The sequence below is a fragment of the Protobothrops mucrosquamatus genome, unplaced genomic scaffold (assembly GCF_001527695.2).
Source record: "Protobothrops mucrosquamatus isolate PMUCROS unplaced genomic scaffold, P.Mucros_1.0 scaffold_168, whole genome shotgun sequence".
NCBI classification, from domain to species: domain Eukaryota; kingdom Metazoa; phylum Chordata; class Lepidosauria; order Squamata; family Viperidae; genus Protobothrops; species Protobothrops mucrosquamatus.
In genome coordinates this window covers 1555312-1576562 of record NW_015386244.1, presented here as the reverse complement: position 1 = coordinate 1576562, position 21251 = coordinate 1555312, and the positions used below count along the sequence as shown (strand labels likewise).

The following is a 21251-nucleotide window of genomic DNA, read 5'->3' as shown; positions in this document are numbered from 1 at the left end:
CAAAGCCCACAGAGTATTATTTTGTAAAATAATATTAAGACTATTAGCGGATCAAGAAAGCTTACTACTATTGTAAGGCAGTATTTATTAAAGGTAATACATTTGTTAAAAGTAAACAGAGTAAACAGAGCAGAAATTGAATTTTGATCTCAGAAAGAATACAAATTTTCCATAAGTGAAATGCTTCAAGCAAATTTAAAGCCCATATAAATACCAACTTTCAGTGACATTACTGAGGATGGAAATTAGAAGTACTGGCTACTAGATAGATAGACTTAATAAAACAAAGCNGGCAACGCCCTGGGACTGCTGTATAAAAAGGGGAGGTGTGGGCGTTGCTGGTTGCTGAAGGCAACCGTTTGCAAAGTGCTTCTTGGAATCCTGGTCTGTTCGTCTTGTTTGCAACGTGTTCCTGTGGACTATTTCCTTCCTTTGGACTTGAGGTTTGCTGTTTGTGTTTTGGACTTATTGACAGGATTGTCACCCAAATTTTGTTTTGTTTTAAAGTTTCCAGCCTATTGTATCAGCAGGGGTTTGGTCCTTGTGCCTCTTACAAGGACGGCAATAGGCTGGGATAGAACAGTAAGTACTTTAGAAGGTGATTTAAAGATTGTACTAATTCAAAGACAGATTTGCAATGCTAGATTGTCCTTTCAAGTTTTGCTTTTAACAAACAATATATTAAGTTTTCTTGGAAAAGATCTTTTAAAATTTATTTTGAAAATCACAAATGGATGACTATCATTGACTTATATTCTTCTATCAAGAATTCAGCAATCTCTTCAACATAGATCATTACATATTTTCCATCAAATAGCTAAGATCTTTATACATTCTTGGGCAAGATGGCCATTTCAAATTTATAAAATTACAAGTGGTATAGAAGCAGAGGATTTAAAGAATTTTTTCTTCCTCATAATATTCAGTAATGCAAATGGTGCTGTAAGGAAATATTAGGGACAAAGATTGCATATACATAAAAACACCACAGAAGTAAAATAATATTGATAAATTTGAAAATGTTATACAATGAGAAGCAAATTTGGATAGTTTTCTTCAGGGGAAGACTTGTTCTTCAAGCTAGTAATTGCAACCTCACCATTTTTTTTTAAATTCTGTCAGGAAGGAAGTTATGAGTTTGGTGTATGTCAGGGAGTCTGAAGAAATATTCTGTCTATCTGGTTGCATTGGTTTCTGCTATGTTTCTGAAGTTGGTGGATTAAATGAATGACGCTTCTTGAAGAAAACGATGAAACATTTTAGGATCATAATGCAAAATGATTCTATTGCTTTAGATTTTGTTGTAAAATTCCATTTAAATCAGGGATGGGGAACTATGGCTCTTTCATGACTTAAATTGAAGTCCCCAAGTCATAAAGAGGCCATAGTTCCCCACCTCTGAATTAGAAGAATGATGGCAAGTAAGGTAGAGCAGGAAATATTTTATTTGCCATGGATGGGGAGAAGACTAAAGGTGAAATTTGATATAAAAATGGCTGCAGCACATTTAAACTTAGGGGTGGCTTTAAAAGGGGAAATAAAAGACTTAAAAAGAGATTATGTCCCCTTTTATTGGTTGGTAGCTATGATGACAAGACATAGTATTTCTTTAAATACCAATTGCTTGAGAGCCAGTGATATCTACCGTTTTGTCTTGCTTATGGATTTCATGCAAAGATGTAGGTGGCTGCTGTGAAAAACAGAATCCTAATTAAGATCTCTTTTCTCTGAACCAACAGCAATTTAACTTTTTTCTTCATAGATTCATATTATTTCATCAGTTAATGAATTGATTTCATATGAAGGCCCTTTTTTTAAAAAAAAAAAAACATGTATTCACATAAAATGCTAGTTTATGATGAATAGAAATTTAATTTACTGAATTAATTTCTGGGTTTCTACAGTATACTGGCCATACAAAATAGCACTCAAATATCTTAGCCTGGGCTGTTGTTCAAATTTAACCAATGTGGCAATTGTCAATTACAATTCTTTCAAAAAATCCACAATTGCAAATAACATTTTGGAATATATATATATTTAAATGTATATTAATGTTTTAGAAGATAAAGGGGGGGGGGTGACTATGATCCAAGTATTAAGATTAATTTTCCTCTTATTTGGGATCCAAAAATGTATAGCCATGATTTGGAAAATGAAGTGATAATGAAATCTCATGTGAACTTTAGTCAGAATGAATGGGGTGGCCATTAAGACACAGATGAAAACAGCTTTTAAGTAATAATGTTCTCATTACCTCAATCATTAATGTTAAAAATATCTTAGTAAGACATCTGAATATCTGAATCCAATGTTGGATATTTTGACTACTTTTTTAGAGTTTTTACTTTTGTTACTATTAGTAACAAAAGTAAAAATTCTAAAAAGTATTCAATATATCCAACACTGGATTTAGATATTCAGATGTCTTACTATTTTTAACATGAGATTTATTAGCTGCCCAACTCCAATGGAGGATTTGGGGTTTTTTGGCACCTAGGTTGGGTTCATACAATATACAATACAATAACTTTAAACCCGTGTACGAAACAAAACAAAATGTCCACATGAGATGTTATGCATAACATGTTAGATGTTAATTAAATACCTTATTTATTCATTCATTCATTCATTCATACTATTACCTAGTGTTCATGTCACAATAGTGACTCTGGGCAACATACAAAGGTAAAAACGCAGATTACAGATCCAAATAATAATATCTGAGGTCAAAAACTGTAATTCCAACCAGTAAAATATACAATATTAACTAGCAGAGCTTGTGTATCCTCAAGCCTGAATACCTGGGTGGAATACCCAGGTCTGCAATGCCTTACAAACTCAATTTTTATCCAATTTACTGCATTATTTGACTCTATCCTTAATACTCAAATGATAACATAATCCAACTGAGTGAAGAAGTCCTGGTTTCCTTTGTATGGCAGCCATTCAGAGATTTCAAGAACATATCTGAGAGACTGCTTGACTCCAATTGTTTCTACTTGCTCAATGTGGGCCAGCAGAGTAGGTGCACTCCAGGTTCCTTCCATTCAACACTGTCCTCTTGTGATACCTAGGAAGTATGCCTTTTCTGTTGCAGCTCATACTCTTTAGAACAGCACTTCCCCAGAGATAAAAATGGTGCCTTCTCTCCTAGGGTTCTGGACAACTTTGAAAAGTTGGCTTTGGTCCCAGGCCTAGGGTTGATGTTTATTATTTGTTAAAGGCTCATGTTTTATTTTGTTGTCCGTTGGATCACTTTAGTCCAGCGGTTCTCAACCTATGGGTCGCGACCCCATTTGGGGTCGATCGACCATTTCACGGGGGTCGCCAAGCAAGGCTGTCCGCCATTTTTTTCCCCTTTTCCGGCGGATGCCTTACCTCCCTTGAGCTGGGCCAGCTGGTGGTCGGCCTGCTCCATCTCTGCCGCTTGCCAGCTACACCTCGGCCGGCGCAGGGGGCGGAACCACGCATGTGCGGCACTCCCGGGCAGGGAAAGTCCTCGACTTATGACCGGTTGGATAGTCCTCGACTTACGACTGGTTTAGTCCTCGACTTACGACCGGTTTAGTCCTCGACTTGCGATCGGTTGGGGGTCGTGGCATTAAAAAGGTTGAGAACCACTGCTTTAGTCTGTGCTGTCTGTCTGAATTAATATTTTTAGCTGTTTTAATTTTTTTTCTACTTTGTACATGACCCAGAGTCTACTGGAATGGCCAATAAATGTAAATAAATTTCCCAACTCTTTTCAAGTCTAAATATTCCTTCAACGTTTTCTAATAAAATATTTTCCTATATTTGACTGTTCTTTCTCTTTTCTTTCTCTAATTAATCTATGCCTTTCTGAATTATTATATCCAAAACTGGGTGTAATATTCCACATGGGTCTTACTAATGTGTCATTGGAATGCAGTCTAAAATCACTGCAGCATATTAATATTTTCTGAAATCACATCTATTTTTGCAACTATAAAAGGCACTGTCCTCATTTCTTAATTCATCTTACTAGGGCCCAAAGAAAGCTGTTGGGGAGGATGTTTTTGGGTTATGTTTGCAACGTGTACATATGGCTCATTTTGCTTCATCTTTGATTAGTGACTCTTTGTACTCTCTTAAAGAAGACAATATTTTGCCAGCATTTTGAAACAAAAATGGCAGTATAATGGTGTCTGTTATAAAATTAAATCCAAATTCCATTGCCATTAAATTCTTAAATCATTTATGGGGGGATTATGTGGCAAGCACATAAACTCCAAGAAAAGGTACAGCTTACTTAAGAGTTGCTGAGGATACTACATGAGTACCTGTCTGTGTGTCCTAATCATTATTTCCCCTTCATCACGTGCGCATCAGAAATTTGAAATATTTATATCTACTGAAGTAGAAGACTTATGTTCCATTAATAGTGCATTGGGGAGTTTGTAGAATAGAAAAAATAGAGAAGTCTCGATAAAGAATTATGAACTTTCCCTTTTCCCCATGTTGTTTAAATAAATACATTCAAATAAAATACAAGAAATTGACAATATTTTTGTCCGTGTCTGTCTCAAATCCATAGATGTTGCCCCATTTTTTTGCAAAAATGTGAAATAAACATTTCAGACAGGAAATCAGAATTGCACAAATTTCTGTTTATAGTTTATGTGTATCAGTACTTTAAAGACATTAGAAAAAAATAAATGTTTTATTTAAGGAGATTTCTTTTAAAAAGTCAAGATCATTTTATAGAACAATATTAAGAAAAAATATATAGATTCTATAACTATTGATTTATTAGTTTTTGTTTATCATTATTATCTGACAACAAAACAAAAATAGTAGGGAAAATAATATTTCAGTGATTCCAATGGAATTACTAATTTTCAACATGATCTGATAAAATCATGGTCAAATAAAAGCTACATTACAATAAACTGTCTGTCTTTTTCTGAAATTCATAAGGTTGTAACAGTCATATTCTCATGTCTTTTTTATGTTTGGCGTGTAATGTGATGTTAGTAGTACCAAATCTGTAAAATCTTACATATTACATATACAGAATACAAAACATGCACACAAACATGCACAAAACATGCACACAAACATAAACACTATCTTGCACTTATCATATATATATATGTGTATATATATATCGTTCGTTTGGGATTTCTGCTTTTTCCAAATAACATGCTAGTGAGTAAAGCATATAAAGGCAGGATGATAGAAATGCAAAATCTATTATATCTTTGTCTATCCTTCCTTTCACCTTTCCTTTGCTGCACTATCTTGNCTCGGGCAGGGTCGCCTAGGAAACGGGCCAGGGGCGCGCCGACCGAGCCTCCCTATGGCCGCGGTTGTGAGCCAGGCAGGGGCAGAGAGCTGCGAGTGCGAGCGCGCCCCCCCAGATGTTGCGCCCGGTGCGGCCGGCCCGGAAAAAGGTGCCGGAACGCGGTTCCGCCGCGTTCCGGCTGAAAAAAAGCCCTGCTTGTAAGTACTTTAGAAGGTGATTTAAAGATTGTACTAATTCAAAGACAGATTTGCAATGCTAGACTGTCCTTTCAAGTTTTGCTTTTAACAAACAATATATTAAGTTTTCTTGGAAAAGATCTTTTAAAATTTATTTTGAAAATCACAAATGGATGACTATGATGTATCATTGACTTATATTCTTCTATCAAGAATTCAGCAATCTCTTCAACATAAAATATCATTACATATTTTCCATCAAATAGCTAAGATCTTTATACATTCTTGGGCAAGATGGCCATTTCAAATTTATAAAATTACAAGTGGTATAGAAGCAGAGGATTTAAAGAATTTTTTTCTTCGTCATAATATTCAGTAATGCAAATGGTGCTGTAAGGAAATATTAGGGACAAAGATTGCATATACATAAAAACATCACAAAAGTAAAATAATATTGATAAATCTGAAAATGTTATACAATGAGAAGCAAATTTGGATAGTTTTCTTCAGGGGAAGACTTGTTCTTCAAGCTAGTAATTGCAACCTCACCATTTTTTAAAAAAATTCTGTCAGGAAGGAAGTTATGAGTTTGGTGTATGTCAGGGAGTCTGAAGAAATATTCTGTCTATCTGGTTGCATTGGTTTCTGCTATGTTTCTGAAGTTGGTGGATTAAATGAATGACGCTTCTTGAAGAAAACGATGAAACATTTTAGGATCATAATGCAAAATGATTCTATTACTTTAGATTTTGTTGTAAAATTCCATTTAAATCAGGGATGGGGAACTATGGCTCTTTCATGACTTAAATTGAAGTCCCCAAGTCATAAAGAGGCCATAGTTTCCCACCTCTGAATTAGATGAATGATGGCAAGTAAGGTAGAGCAGGAAATATTTTATTTGTCATGGATAGGGAGAAGACTAAAGGTGAAATTTGATATAAAAATAGCTGCAGCACATTTAAACTTAGGGGTGGCTTTAAAAGGGGAAATAAAAGACTTAAAAAGAGATTAAGTCCCCTTTTATTGGTTGGTAGCTATGATGACAAGACATAGTATTTCTTTAAATACCAATTGCTTGAGAGCCAGTGATATCTACAGTTTTGTCTTGCTTATGGATTTCATGCAAAGATGTAGGTGGCTGCTGTGAAAAACAGAATCCTAAATTAAGATCTCTTTTCTCTGAACCAACAGCAATTTAACTTTTTTCTTCATAGATTCATATTATTTCATCAGTTAATGAATTGATTTGATATGAAGGCCCTATTTTTTTTTTTAAAAAAAAACATGTATTCACATAAAATGCTAGTTTATGATGAATAGAAATTTAATTTACTAAATTAATTCAAATTTCTGGGTTTCTACAGTATACTGGCCATACAAAATAGCACTCAAATATCTTAGTCTGGGCTGTTGTTCAAATTTAACCAATGTGGCAATTGTCAATTACAATTCTTTCAAAAAATCCACAATTGCAAATAACATTTTAGAAAATATATATATTTAAATGTATATTAATGTTTTAGAAGATAAAGGGGGGTGTTGACTATGATCCAAGTATTAAGATTAACTTTCCTCTTATTTGGGATCCAAAAATTTATAGCCCTGATTTGGAAAATGAAGTGATAATGAAACCTCATGTGAACTTTAGTCAGAATGAATGGGGTGGCCATTAAGACACAGATGAAAACAGCTTTTAAGTAATAATGTTCTCATTACCTCAATCATTAATGTTAAAAATATCTTAGTAAGACATTTGAATATCTGAATCCAATGTTGAATATATTGACTACTTTTTTTAGAGTTTTTACTTTTGTTACTATTAGAAACAAAAGTAAAAATTCTAAAAAGTATTCAATATATCCAACACTGGATTTAGATATTCAGATGTCTTACTATTTTTAACATGAGATTTATTAGCTGCCCAACTCCAATGGAGGATTTGGGTTTTTTTGGCACCTAGGTTGGGTTCATACAATATACAATACAATAACTTTAAACCCGTGTACGAAACAAAACAAAATGTCCACATGAGATGTTATGCATAACATGTTAGATGTTAATTGAATACCTTATTTATTTATTTATTTATTTATTCATTTATTCATTCATTCATTCATTCATTTATACTATTACCTAGTGTTCATGTCACAATAGTGACTCTGGGCAACATACAAAGGTAAAAACGCAGATTACAGATCCAAATAATAATATCTGAGGTCAAAAACTGTAATTCCAACCAGTAAAATATACAATATTAACTAGCAGAGCTTGTGTATCCTCAAGCCTGAATACCTGGGTGGAATACCCAGGTCTGCAATGCCTTACAAACTCAATTTTTATCCAATTTACTGCATTATTTGAATCTATCCTTAATACTCAAATGATAACATAATCCAACTGAGTGAAGAAGTCCTGGTTTCCTCTGTATGGCAGCCATTCAGAGATTTGAAGAACATATCTAAGAGACTGCTTGACTCCAATTGTTTCTACTTGCTCAATGTGGGCCAGCAGAGTAGGTGCACTCCGGGTTCCTTCCATTCAACACTGTCCTCTTGTGATACCTAGGAAGTATGCCATTTCTGTTGCAGCTCATACCCTTTAGAACAGCACTTCCCCAGAGATAAAAATGGTGCCTTCTCTCCTAGGGTTCTGGACAACTTTGAAAAGTTGGCTTTGGTCCCAGGCCTAGGGTTGATGTTTATTATTTGTTAAAGGCTCATGTTTTATTTTGTTCTCCGTTGGATCACTTTAGTCTGTGCTGTCTGTCTGAATTAATATTTTTAGCCGTTTTAATTTTTTTTTCTAGTTTGTACATGACCCAGAGTCTACTGGAATGGCCAATAAATGTAAATAAATTTCCCAACTCTTTTCAAGTCTAAATATTCCTTCAACGTTTTCTAATAAAATATTTTCCTATATTTGACTGTTCTTTCTCTTTTCTTTCTCTAATTAATCTATGCCTTTCTGAATTATTATATCCAAAACTGGGTGTAATATTCCACATGGGTCTTACTAACGTGTCATTGGAATGCAGTCTAAAATCACTGCAGCATATTAATATTTTCTGAAATCACATCTATTTTTGCAACTATAAAAGGCACTGTCCTCATTTCTTAATTCATCTTACTAGGGCCCAAAGAAAGCTGTTGGGGAGGATGTTTTTGGGTTATGTTTGCAATGTGTACATATGGCTCATTTCGCTTCAGTGCATCTTTGATTAGTGACTCTTTGTACTCTCTTAAAGAAGACAATATTTTGCCAGCATTTTGAAACAAAAATGGCAATATAATGGGACATAACAGTACAATACAGAATCTGTTGAACTGTAACACGTGTCTGTTATAAAATTAAATCCAAATTCCATTGCCATTAAATTCTTAAATCATTTTTGGGGGGATTATGTGGCAAGCACATAAACTCCAAGAAAAGGTGCAGCTTACTTTAGAGTTGCTGAGGATACTACATGAGTACCTGTCTGTGTGTCCTAATCATTATTTCCCCTTCATCACGTGCACATCAGAAATTTGAAATATTTATATCTACTGAAGTAGAAGACTTATGTTCCATTAATAGTGCATTGGGGAGTTTGTAGAATAGAAAAAATAGAGAAGTCTCGATAAAGAATTATGAACTTTCCCTTTTCCCCATGTTGTTTAAATAAATACATTCAAATAAAATAACAAAAACTGACAATATTTTTGTCCGTGTCTGTCTCAAATCCATAGATGTTGCCTCATTTTTTTGCAAAAATGTGAAATAAACATTTCAGACAGGAAATCAGAATTGCACAAATTTCTGTTTATAGTTTATGTGTATCAGTACTTTAAAGACATTAGAAAAAATAAATGTTTTATTTAAGGAGATTTCTTTTAAAAAGTCAAGATCATTTTATAGAACAATATTAAGAAAGAATATATAGATTCTATAACTATTGATTTATTAGTTTTTGTTTATCATTATTATCTGACAACAAAACAAAAATAGTAGGGAAAATAATATTTCAGTGATTCCAATGGAATTACTAATTTTCAACATGATCTGATAAAATCATGGTCAAATAAAAGCTACATTACAATAAATTGTCTGTCTTTTTCTGAAATTCATAAGGTTGTAACAGTCATATTCTCATGTCTTTTTTATGTTTGGCATGTAATGTGATGTTAGTAGTACCAAATCTGTAAAATCTTACATATTACATATACAGAATACAAACACATGCACACAAACATAAACACTATCTTGCACTTATCATATATATATATGTGTATATATATATCGTTCGTTTGGGATTTCTGCTTTTTCCAAATAACATGCTAGTGAGTAAAGCATATAAAGGCAGGATGATAGAAATGCAAAATCTATTATATCTTTGTCTATCCTTCCTTTCACCTTTCCTTTGCTGCACTATCTTGTCTGTCTGATCCTCACAGGAGACATGGACTACAGCTGGGACCATACATCTTGGCATAGCAGTGAGGCATCCCCAATGTCTTTGGTGAGACATGTGGAGCCTTACCATTTAGTTTCCTTTACCATTTCATGTTTTCTTTGTTTTATTTACATCTCAGCATGTTTTCTTTCTTGTATCCTTTTTATCCCATGCCTGTAGGGGACAGTCAAAGGGGAAAAAGAAAAACTAGTGAGCAGGCAGTTTTGTCGGACTCTAACATCTTATCTGAAAGACAAAAGAAAATGGTGTGTTTTGGTGGCCAGTCTTTGGAAGAGGACTTGGAATGGTCTGAACCTCAGATTAAGGACTCTGGGGTAGACACTTGTAGTAGTACAACTTTAAATGAGGAACATAGCCATAGTGAAAAGGTATTGGCTTTGTGGTGCCTGCATTTTAATCTGCTCATTTGGTCTTTGTTTGCTCTCTGTCACTCATTAAAACAGATCAAGAATACAAAGGCAGGTCTAATCTAACATTTCTTGAGGTGCAGAAAAGAAAAACAAAACCACAATTATGGATTACATCCAAAAGTATAAGGAAGAACAAAATTATCCAGGCACTAAAAAGAATCATTGCTTTTATGGACATGCAATACTATTTTGGTGATATTATCTTTATGATTAAACAATGAGAATTATTTCTGGATTGGCATGTTTAATTACCACTTTAATGCCCCTGGGGTTGGAAATTAAATTAATAGTTTAATTCCCAGGTTGAAAAAAATGGGAGAGGGGGAATTGTACCTATTTGGACAGAATTGTTTTTCTTTTTTCCCTTTCATTGCCATTTCATTTGTTTTGTCACCGTGACATTATCTGCATTATAGGGTAGTAGTTGTATCTGCTGTATGTGGTTTATTATTGCTCTTTCTTGCTTTCTCTTGTAGGCTTTCACTGTTGCCAAATGTAATGTGCATGTTTATTTGTGTAGTTGTGAGAGCATGAAACTAGTACATTATGTGACAAAGTGCTATGATTATACAAAACCAGTACTAAGTTTGAAATCATTGGCTAAATTTTCAGAAATACTGACATGTACTATTCTGGAACCTATGTGAAGTAAATAAGAATTAAGTGTTCAATATAACTAAGAGAAAATTTTAAATTATTAGTTTATTTAAATGAATGTTAGAGATTGAACATGGTGGGATTTATTTTCAAGTAATACATGGCTTTTTAATTACTTAAGATCATATCTCATTTATTAACTTTTAAATTATTTTTTGTGTTATATCCCCCATTCATACTCTCTATATTCAGAAATGATGTTCACTGTTTTCAAATCCATAATGATAGGCTGAATTGGTGTTCAGTGTGTAAGTATAATTTAGGTACATTTGGAATAGTTATTTAGGAAGATGTGAGAAATGACTTCTGATAATCTAATGGAATGATAGGAATTCTGATTCCTATCTTTAAAAGCAGTAGTAGTGTAATCATAGCTATTTCACAGTACTTAATAGTGCCAAATAAATGTGATGCTGGGATTCCTTTTCACAAATTTAATTTTGCTGATTTTTATTTTGTTTAATGTATACTATAGCACCCTGTAACATGGCAGCCATCCAAAGATGGAGATGGCTTAATTGGCCGAATTTTGTTAAATAAACGCTTAAAAGATGGAAGCGTGCCTAGAGATTCAGGAGCAATGCTTGGACTTAAGGTAAGTAGTCAAAGTTTTCAATTCAGATGCAAATATTTTTTATTAGAAATAGTTGTTATTATTTTTTATATATCTTAATACTGTTTTTCAAAGCAAAGATACTACTTACAACCAGTTAACGAAAAGTGCTTAATCATAAAGAGTCCATTGGAGTTGGATGGCCAATAAGTTTGAATAAATAAATATTCTCTAGATGCTTTATTTTTTCTTGTCATAGATTTATTAAGAACTATTAATTAATAATTACTTAAAATTAACTAATTATTTAAAATTAAAGGATATTACAACTCTTCTCTGGGAGTTGCATTGGTCGCCAGTTTCCTTCTGGATTTATTTATGGTGCTGGTAATGACTATATAGTCCTATGTGACATAGGGCTGGGTTATTTGAGGGATTGGCTTTCTGTGGTTACAACTACTCACCCCATCAGATCTGGGAGAAGGGGCATGTTACGGGTCCCGCCTACTAAGGAATATTATCTGATGGGTCCCAGGAGGAGAGCCATGTCTGCTGCGGCACCTGCCCTATGGAACATCATTCTCCACAAGGTTAGATTGGTTGTAATCCTGTTGGCCTTCCAAAAGGGCTTGAAGACATGGGTTTGTCATCATCTCTGGGGATCCAGTGATGGTGTCGAGTCTCAGAATGATAGTACTATTAGTAAAATGGCTTGCACTCTCCTTCAATTTGTTTTTATGAATTTTAATGGTTTTTAATTGTTTAAGTGTGTCTTAATGGTTTTTGTTCCTAATATTTTGATAATTTCTTTGTATTGTGTGGGGTTTTTTTTAACTGTGTGAGCTGTCCAATCACATATGTGAGATAGGTGGCAATAAAATTTGAACAAATAAATAAAATTTTAATAACATCAAATTAAAGTATTATCAATTCAAAACCTTTTTGAACTTCAAAACAGTTCAAAAAGAGTATTTGAGCAAATTTGGAGCAGGTTTGCAAGAAAAGAAGAAGTTGGAATGCAAAGACAGAAACATTGGATGAATGTGTACGTATGTAACATTGAATGCAGGCCCTTATTCACTCAAATTTAGGTTAGCTGAACTCAGTTACCATAAATTTAAATGAATATAGGTTGCTCAATAACTTCATTTGATCAGTTATATTTAGTGTGGCTTAATATAGACTAGAAATATTGTGCATTATTTTCATAGGTGGCTATATTTAGTATATTTAGCCTGAACTGCCCAAAAGTACTATACATAATTATTTACATAAGCATCACAGATTAAATTTTTGATGATCTTTCCTTGACAATGTAGCTGGAAACAATTGGAGAATAAAACTCAATCCTTCAAGATTGAGAAATACAGATGCTACATATGTCATGCTCTCAGTTGTATGACTTTCATAAATACATTTTACAGGAATTCAATTCCCACTAAAGGATTTGAGCCCCATTGAAAGATCATGACTACAGATGTGCGATAACTCTTATCTAAAGAATGAAAGTTGTTATGTACTGCTCCCTGATGGTCTCTCTAAGTAAAAATACCACACAAAGTATACACTTTGTAATAATGAATTCCTCCCCTCTGAGGCTAGGGAAGTCATATCAAACTTTGTAAATGAGGGCATGTAACACCTTATCTCTCTGGTCTGAGAGCTTAATAAAAAGGAAAAGTGGACTCAATATACCATTCTAAAGATAGTTCTTGCAATTTATTATTTTGCCTGCATCTGTCACAGTCTTTCTCCCAAGTAGCTGATATAGTTACAATCCTATTATTTTTTTGAGCAAATCTCAGGTAAATAAATTGGATGGCAATATATAATTTTGGTGTGATCTATTCCCAGTTTTGAAGCATTTAGTTGCTTAATATTCTGTTCTTATTTGTTGCTTCCTAACCATCATTCACATTCTTGAATAGGCAGATGAAATGATCCATTTCATTTATATTTTTAATGGTTATCCACAATTTGTTGCCAACTATAATCAAAATGTTAGTGAAAAACAAAAATAAAAAATAGACATCTTTGTGGAACTCTGTTACCTTTTCAATTATTCACTGAATATTGGTAGTGTGATCCTGGTTATCTTGCCTCTTTTGAATCAAGATTGTACATCTAGCAGTTTTCTTTCAAGTATTGTTGATATCTGCGTTGCAAAATCTTGAAGATTAGTTTACTATCATGTGAAATAAGTACAGTTGATTAGTAATTTGAGCATTCTTTAGCACAGTACTTTTTGATATTGGAATACACATTTATACTTTTCAATTGCTTGGCCCCTGCTCACTTTTCCCTAACTATCTACAAATTGTCACTTGCACTTTAATTACTTCATCTTGCAAAGTTTAAAACACTTCTACTAGTATTTCATCAATTCCTATACCTTGTAGTTTGCAGTATTTTCTAGGACCAATTTAACTTCACTTTTATTCAGTGGTATATATTAATTGAATTAGGGATATTTTTTCTACAGTTCTTCAATATACTCATACGGTACTATCTCTTCTGCATATGTTCTTTCTTTAGTAGACATTTCTCTCTCTCTGTGTGTGTAACCCTTTTTTCTCATGTTTGCACTGTGCAGGTTGCTTCCCCACAACTATAATTTAAACATTCAAAGTTAAAGTTAAAAACAAAATGGAAAAAAATGCACTAGGGTTCCATTACATGCTTTTAAATATAGTTTGGATTGAGTTACAGTGTTACAAACTGAATTGTTTGATGAAATTATGCATAGATCTCTGGGCATTTACATATGTGTATGCAAAAAATGTTTTAGTTTGTGGAAGTGATAAATTTTCTCTCATCATAACAGAGGACTTGAATACAACTTACAACCATTTGTTTAGTTACAATGGAACTGAAAAAAAAGTGACATTACTGAGCCTCGCACTTACAACTGCATTCCTGTTGCCACATGATCAAAATTTCGGCACTTGGCAATTACAATTAGTGACTGCAGTTACATTTGCGGTCATTAAACAAGGCAGTTGATAAGTGAGGGTTACCTATATGTTCAATTTTTGTCCAAATACGATATAAACTATAGTGAACCAATTTGCATTAGCAATAATATACAGCTCATATTTATATGTTCTGTATATACACAGAGCTTCTATATATGAAATTGGTCATTAACTTGATGGAAGTGTAACCTGATCGAACTAACAGATCTGAACTAAACTAGCTAAAAGTATTTCTGGAAAAATACCCATAAGAAAGTACTGACCTTATTTGTTTAATGTCCTGATCAATTAAGTCTAATATATTTGATGTAAGTATGGGTACCAAATTAAAACTGATCTGAGGAAAAAAGACCTCTGTGAACCTTTAAAATATGTTTAAACAGGTGGTTGGAGGAAAGATGACAGAATCAGGTCGACTATGTGCATTTATCACCAAAGTAAAAAAAGGAAGTTTAGCTGACACAGTTGGACATCTGAGACCAGGTATGAGAACTGTTCAAAATTTTATAATTAAGAAAGAATTTTAGACTAGTTTGTATGTAATCAATACTAGGATGCACAACTGTATTATTAAAAACCTTTCCTCTTAACAGTATATTTTTTATTTTGTTGCAAAATTTGAGATGATTAATTCTTAGGATTTTTCAGCATATCTGGTGGGTATATTTTTATAATGACAGTTACAATTATGGCAGATAAATAAGAAACAAATGATAATGGTGAGAAGGTATGATATTCCATATCTGTTATTTAGTTGAAAATAATGATATGTGACTTAGAAAATATTTCTCTGGGCATTTTAATATTTGGTCATATTCAGAAACTTCTTCAAGTAACTAGTCCCTGATAGCTTACGGTTTTAAAGCTAAAACTCAATGTTTTGAATTGAGCATTGTAGCAAATAGTGACAGTCTATTTAATGTTTAAAAAATTAGAATTAAATTTGCTTAAATTATATGAGGAAAGAGAAAATATTTTAGATAGAATCACGTCTACTTGGTGTCTGAGTTAACATTCCTAGCGAGATAGGTTTTTTTTTTTAAAGTCTAAGCATTTTTAATGAAGTTCCACTGAAAATAAAGAACATTTGTTATGTATACTGTGAGTGAGATCACTTGCATTTTATTGGTGTTCCAAGAATTTTCTTGTGATACAGATTATAGCTAACTTATGCCGGGGATCCCCATTTTTTTTTACTTTTTGATTATTTGCCATCAACTTGGTTGACTCTTTATGATCACATGGAGAGATTTTCTCCCCAAATTAGTTCTTCAGATTTTCTAATGTATTGTACATCCATCATCAGTGCAATTTAGTGAATTCATATTGCTGCGGCTTCTGTCCATCTTTTTATTTAAGAATCCTTTTCATTTATTTCTTTGGGAAGAGGCCTATATTTTTATCATCAACTTAAAGGTGTCCTTCAATTATGTCAAGGAGAAGCCACTTGTTGCAACTGCAATTTAAAATCAACATCTAACATGAAGATTGTGGAAATCATTGTCTTATTTTAAATATATTTATTATTTGTTTTACACTCAGTTGCAGTGTTCTATAGAACATATATTAAAAGATAAATAATGCATGGTGAAATAATGTTGTACATACTTTATTTTAGGAACTAATATGCCATTTAAAGTAAAAAAAATCTTTTAATGGATATATTTGTTATTTAAGTATAAATGCATTTTGTATTTATTTCACAAAGCTCACATAAAGCCTTTTTTTAAAAAAAAATTAAACTTAAGCAAATTATAAAGATCAAATGTCACTAATACTGATAAGAGTTCAGAGATCTAGTTTTCTTCAGTAAACAGATTATGATGGTTATATTTTTAGGTGATGAAGTATTAGAATGGAATGGAAGGCTTTTGCAAGGAGCCACTTTTGAAGAAGTATATAACATCATTCTTGAATCCAAACCAGAGCCACAAGTGGAACTTGTAGTTTCAAGGCCAATTGGGTGAGTTATATTATAGAATGCTTCTTTAATTATTTAAAATTTGCACATAGCCTCATTAATATTCAAGATAAGTTTATATCATGCAAAACCAAAAAGATTACAAGGTTTAGTGTTCTGTAACCAATTAATATTCATCCTTAGTTTACTTCCTTTTAATACTCTAATGACTTGATTACTGCAAGGTTTATTGATATCTATTAAACATGATCTCCTCCTCATGGAATGTTTTATTTTTTTTTTAGCTTTTTAAAACAATGAAGATCACCCATATATTTTTCTATATTGCATTTTATACAACTGAAAAGAAGACAAAATACTGTTTTCAGTTTGATGTTGATATTCAGAAACGTATTCTGAATAAGTATATTTTTGGAGCTTCAAGTGTTCTGTTATGCTTCCCTTATTTTCGCATTTATTATATGCTAACTGGCTGTGTTGGCTAAATACAATATGTTAAATTTTATTCTTCATAATTGCAGGGATATTCCCAGAATACCTGACAGTACGCATGCACAGTTGGAGTCCAGTAAGTTTTATTTGTTAGATGTAATATCCATCTGAAAATTGAGGTATAGCTACTATTCTGTTTCTACATACATATCTTTGTTACGTTTTACTCGTTCTTTAATAACTGTTTTGTCAGAAGTCACCTTTTCCTTTACATTGACTTTCTAAACTTGTTTAAATTTCCAAGTATTTTTATGGCTTTAGGAAAATTCAAACATTAAGTATATCACACAATTGTCAGCAGTTTTAGTATTTTACTAGCACAGCATGAAAAAAAACAACAATATACTTTCTGGAAAAAGAAAAATACTAATTTTTATAATTTGTTTTTCTAATTGTAAAATACTACTGCAGTTTATTTAATCCAGGAGTAATTTGAGAATCAAATCAATTCCTCTGAGCAGCAAAATATATAGAGAATATGGCAAATTGCATAATTTAAGTGTTTAGATTGTCATGCTTTATAATATCTATAATTTATCATTTTTAATTATCTAACATAAATTTCAGTCAGTGAAATATCAATAAAATTTTCTTTTCAAATGAGGGATCTGCATTTGTTCAGCTTTAGCTGCATTGCTTTCATTTACTTAAAGTTCTATTGATATATTTTTGGGGTATATAATATATATAAATTATGAATTATGTATCTGGTAATTTAATGAATTAAAATTAATTACACTTTCAGGTTCTAGTTCATTTGAATCTCAGAAAATGGATCGGCCTTCCATATCAGTCACTTCTCCCATGAGTCCTGGCATGTTGAGAGATGTTCCACAGTTTTTATCTGGACAACTTTCAGTATGTAAACATTTGTTGAGTGTTGTAATCCTTGGTTTTTATCAGTAAAATTTTTCTTAAATGACAATGTCAAGTATGCACTAAAATTGTTTTACCTTGATTTCTTTTTTTATTCAGTTTTTTTTCCCAACACAAAGTAGTGTACAGATATTTTATAAAGTAAATGGAATATGTACATGTTACCGTAATTCTAAATTCATTGAATATTATATGTAACAGAATTGTATCTACATGCACCAACTATAAACCAATATTCAAGGGGAATACAATCCTCTATTGATTGAATTAGATAATTAGATGTCTGTGTACAGTAATTAGCCCACCCACACAATTTTCCTGGCAAATAGTTATGTCAGAGATTGGTAGCCTTTTTTTCAAGGCAATACCGGGTAACCTTGACTTGGTCTTTGATTGAAGTACCAGAAGATGCTTTTCAAAAAGTAGGCATGTCTTGATCCACAATAATATAATCTAATTAAATTGAATTAATACGTTTACTCCCTGTGCAGTTAATCATTTCCCTTTTCTAAAATACTAAATATTAAAATAAAGTAATTTTTTTTGAGTTCTCAGGTTCTTAGTTTGTCATAGGGCTGTTTTAGTTATTTCTCTACCAGCTCTTATTTCTTCTATTTTTTATTTTGAAATAATAATAGTGCTTCCATTCTACAACATATTCAGACAAGAAGGACAGTAGAACAGTTTTCAACATTATTTTAATGTGTAACAAAATTTGTACACATTTACATTGGAGATTGGGTGAGTGGGTAGTATGTACTTGTGCCATGTCTTTTCCGCAGTATTAGAATCATTATAATATTTTGCACATGAATATACTGCAAAAGTATAAAAGAGATTACAATTTTACCTATATCATTATTACATCTTAGGTGGATAACTATTTAAGTCTGGGGTGATAATGTGCCCACAGATGCCATTTCTCTTTTGCTGATTATATAGTAATCATACAAAATTACCATTCATCATTTTCATTTTTTGAAAGCTCTTTGAAAGGCTATACTTTTTGGAAAAGACATAAACAGAGTACATTTGAAATGATGAGTAGAATTTATGACACCAGGGCTGGTAGCATGAAACAATTATCTAAGTGTATCATATTAGTTTTCTGAGCTAACACACTGAAATATAAATTACTTTGTAGCATATTTAAGCTATGATGAAATAATTTGTAATCTAGTAGTGTTCTGTGAACATACCTATTTTTGTTGAAAACTGTGCTTTTTAAGAGTTTTTGAATTAGAAAGGATCTGATTTATTTGAAACTATGCAACAGTAGCATATTTACACTTACTTTTGACCCAATATGATGAATTGTATTTATTATATCTCTGCTCCTAAAATACTTACTGTAAAATCTCAAGATTGCAAAGCATCTTATATCAATTCTCATTGATATAATAATGAATATTAAGAATAAGAAAAGAAAGCACAAAGATGTGGTCTTCCTTCCCCTAGCATTATTGCTGCAAGGTTATTGGAGGTTGGTTTTATGAGGGAGGACATAGTTAAGCTGAAACAGGTTCTGAGATAGTCCTTAATCATATTTCTCTTTAGACCAAGATTATAAAATTTGTATAATTTTCCATTATACAAATGTATGTATGTGTGTGTGTGTGTATATATATGTGTGCGTGTGTGTGTGTGTGTGTATCAATTAGAGAGAGAAAAGGGTTCCTTGTCTGGAATAATTCAAGCAAGTCCCTAAGTGTATTATTGGAGAATGCTAATCTAATCCTATAGAAAGAAAAGAGAGAATGAAGATAATGATAGATAATAGTTTCTGCTGACTTTTCCAAATTTTATCTTGGATAAATAAGAAATTATATGGCCATATAAATGTACAGGTAGTTTTCAACTTATGACCACAATTGATCCCAAAATTTATATTGTTGAGACATTTATGTGAGTTTTGCCCCATTTTATGACCTTTCTTGCCTCAGTTGTTAAGTGAATCACTGCAGTTGATAAGCTAGTAACCTGGTTGTTAAGTGAATCTGGCTTCCCCATTGACTTTGCTTGTCAGAAGGACGCAAAAGGTGATCATATAATCTTGGGACACAGCAATGGTCATAAATATGAACCAGTTATCAAGTCCCTGAATTTTGACCACATGATCATGGGGATGCTGAAAAGGCCATAACTGTGAGAAATGGTCATGAGTCACTTTTTTCAGTTTTATTGTAACTTTGAACAGTCACTAAACAAACTGTTGTAAGTTGAGAACTACATGTAATAGACTATTTAGAATTCACCAAAAATGAATTTCAACATTATGAGATGTTATTTAGTTTTGAATATTTCATGTGCACATTCCATATATTAGCATACTCACCTATATTATTTGACATATACTTCAAGCTTTTTATAATTAGGGAGACTTGTTTTGCCCGTATAGTGCAGTTCATTCTGATTCTGGATAGAAAAGTTTTTTTTTCTTGAGCGGGAATGGAGAAAGGATGTAGAACTTAGAAGAGTTTTTGGTAGATGTTCCCTTGTAAATCTCTCAGTGGAAAAGAACGAGACTATTCCCATTCATTGTAAGGGCCTTTATTTTCACTCTTATTTATTTTATATTGTAAAATGTATACAGCTGCCCATCTTAAATACTAATTAAATGTTACATAAAATAAATATTAAATATTAATAGCTTGGGCAACAAACAGTACATACAAAAACCACATAAAACCATAGTAAATTAAAATACTACAGTACATATGGCATTACATAACTTTCATAAGCACATGATGCTTGAGGAGAAGACTAAGAGGGAAACTTGGGAGGAGAGATTGTTTCATTTGTCAGGGGCTGTGACAAACAAGACATATTTCCTTTTTCCCAGAAGATGGCACTGTTTGATACAGGGCTGGGAGCATGATTGCCCTATTTGACTTGATGGAATGGACAGAAACCCTTAAGAGCAGGGGTGTCAAACTGCTGGCCCATGGCCCGGACGCGTCACCCGGAAGCTGCACCCACCCCATTGCCGGCAATGGCAAAACCGTCGCGTGACATCACGTGACATTGCGAGTTTGACATGTCTGCCTTAGAGATAGATGGTCCTGCAAGTAAACTAACTCTGTGCCATGTAGTGCTTTAAAAGTGACAACCGACACCTTGAATTGCACCTGGAAGCCAGAGTAGCTTGTGCAGCAGTGATGTTGCATGAGTGAACTTTGAAGAACTGGAGACTGGATGCACTGATGCAGAATGCAACAGGGCATATTTTGTCTGTCCCACAAAAAGGTACTGTTTGTGAAGCTTTTGAGTGTTCTTCAAAAACAGCTCTGTGTGGAAGACATTGTAGTAATTTAACCCGGAAGTTTCTAAGACATGAGTAACAGTGACTAGAACCTCACATTCAGGAACAGCTGCAACAGGCACATCAAATTAATCCATGCAAAAGTCCTGTAGCCATGGTTGCCATGTATTTTTCAAGCAGGAGTCATGAGTCCAAGAGGATTCTCAGATT

General features: G+C 33.0%; 1 protein-coding gene across 30 annotated transcripts in view; it reads left to right on the top strand.

Moving 5' to 3' along the window:
• The window catches only part of RIMS2 (regulating synaptic membrane exocytosis 2), a 255960-nt gene that overhangs the window by 103273 nt on the left and 131436 nt on the right, over positions 1-21251 (top strand). For 21 of the 30 annotated variants that reach the window (XM_029285246.1, XM_029285271.1, XM_029285264.1 and 18 more), the window contains 6 exons: positions 9876-9940; positions 11438-11557; positions 14874-14973; positions 16330-16453; positions 16933-16979; positions 17649-17761. In XM_029285246.1, the coding sequence (XP_029141079.1) occupies positions 9876-9940; positions 11438-11557; positions 14874-14973; positions 16330-16453; positions 16933-16979; positions 17649-17761 (569 nt within the window). Of the gene's footprint in view, positions 1-9875; positions 9941-10054; positions 10264-11437; positions 11558-14873; positions 14974-16329; positions 16454-16932; positions 16980-17648; positions 17762-21251 lie in introns of all 30 variants that reach the window. The other 9 variants (XM_029285245.1, XM_029285243.1, XM_029285266.1 and 6 more) reach the window with 1 other exon arrangement.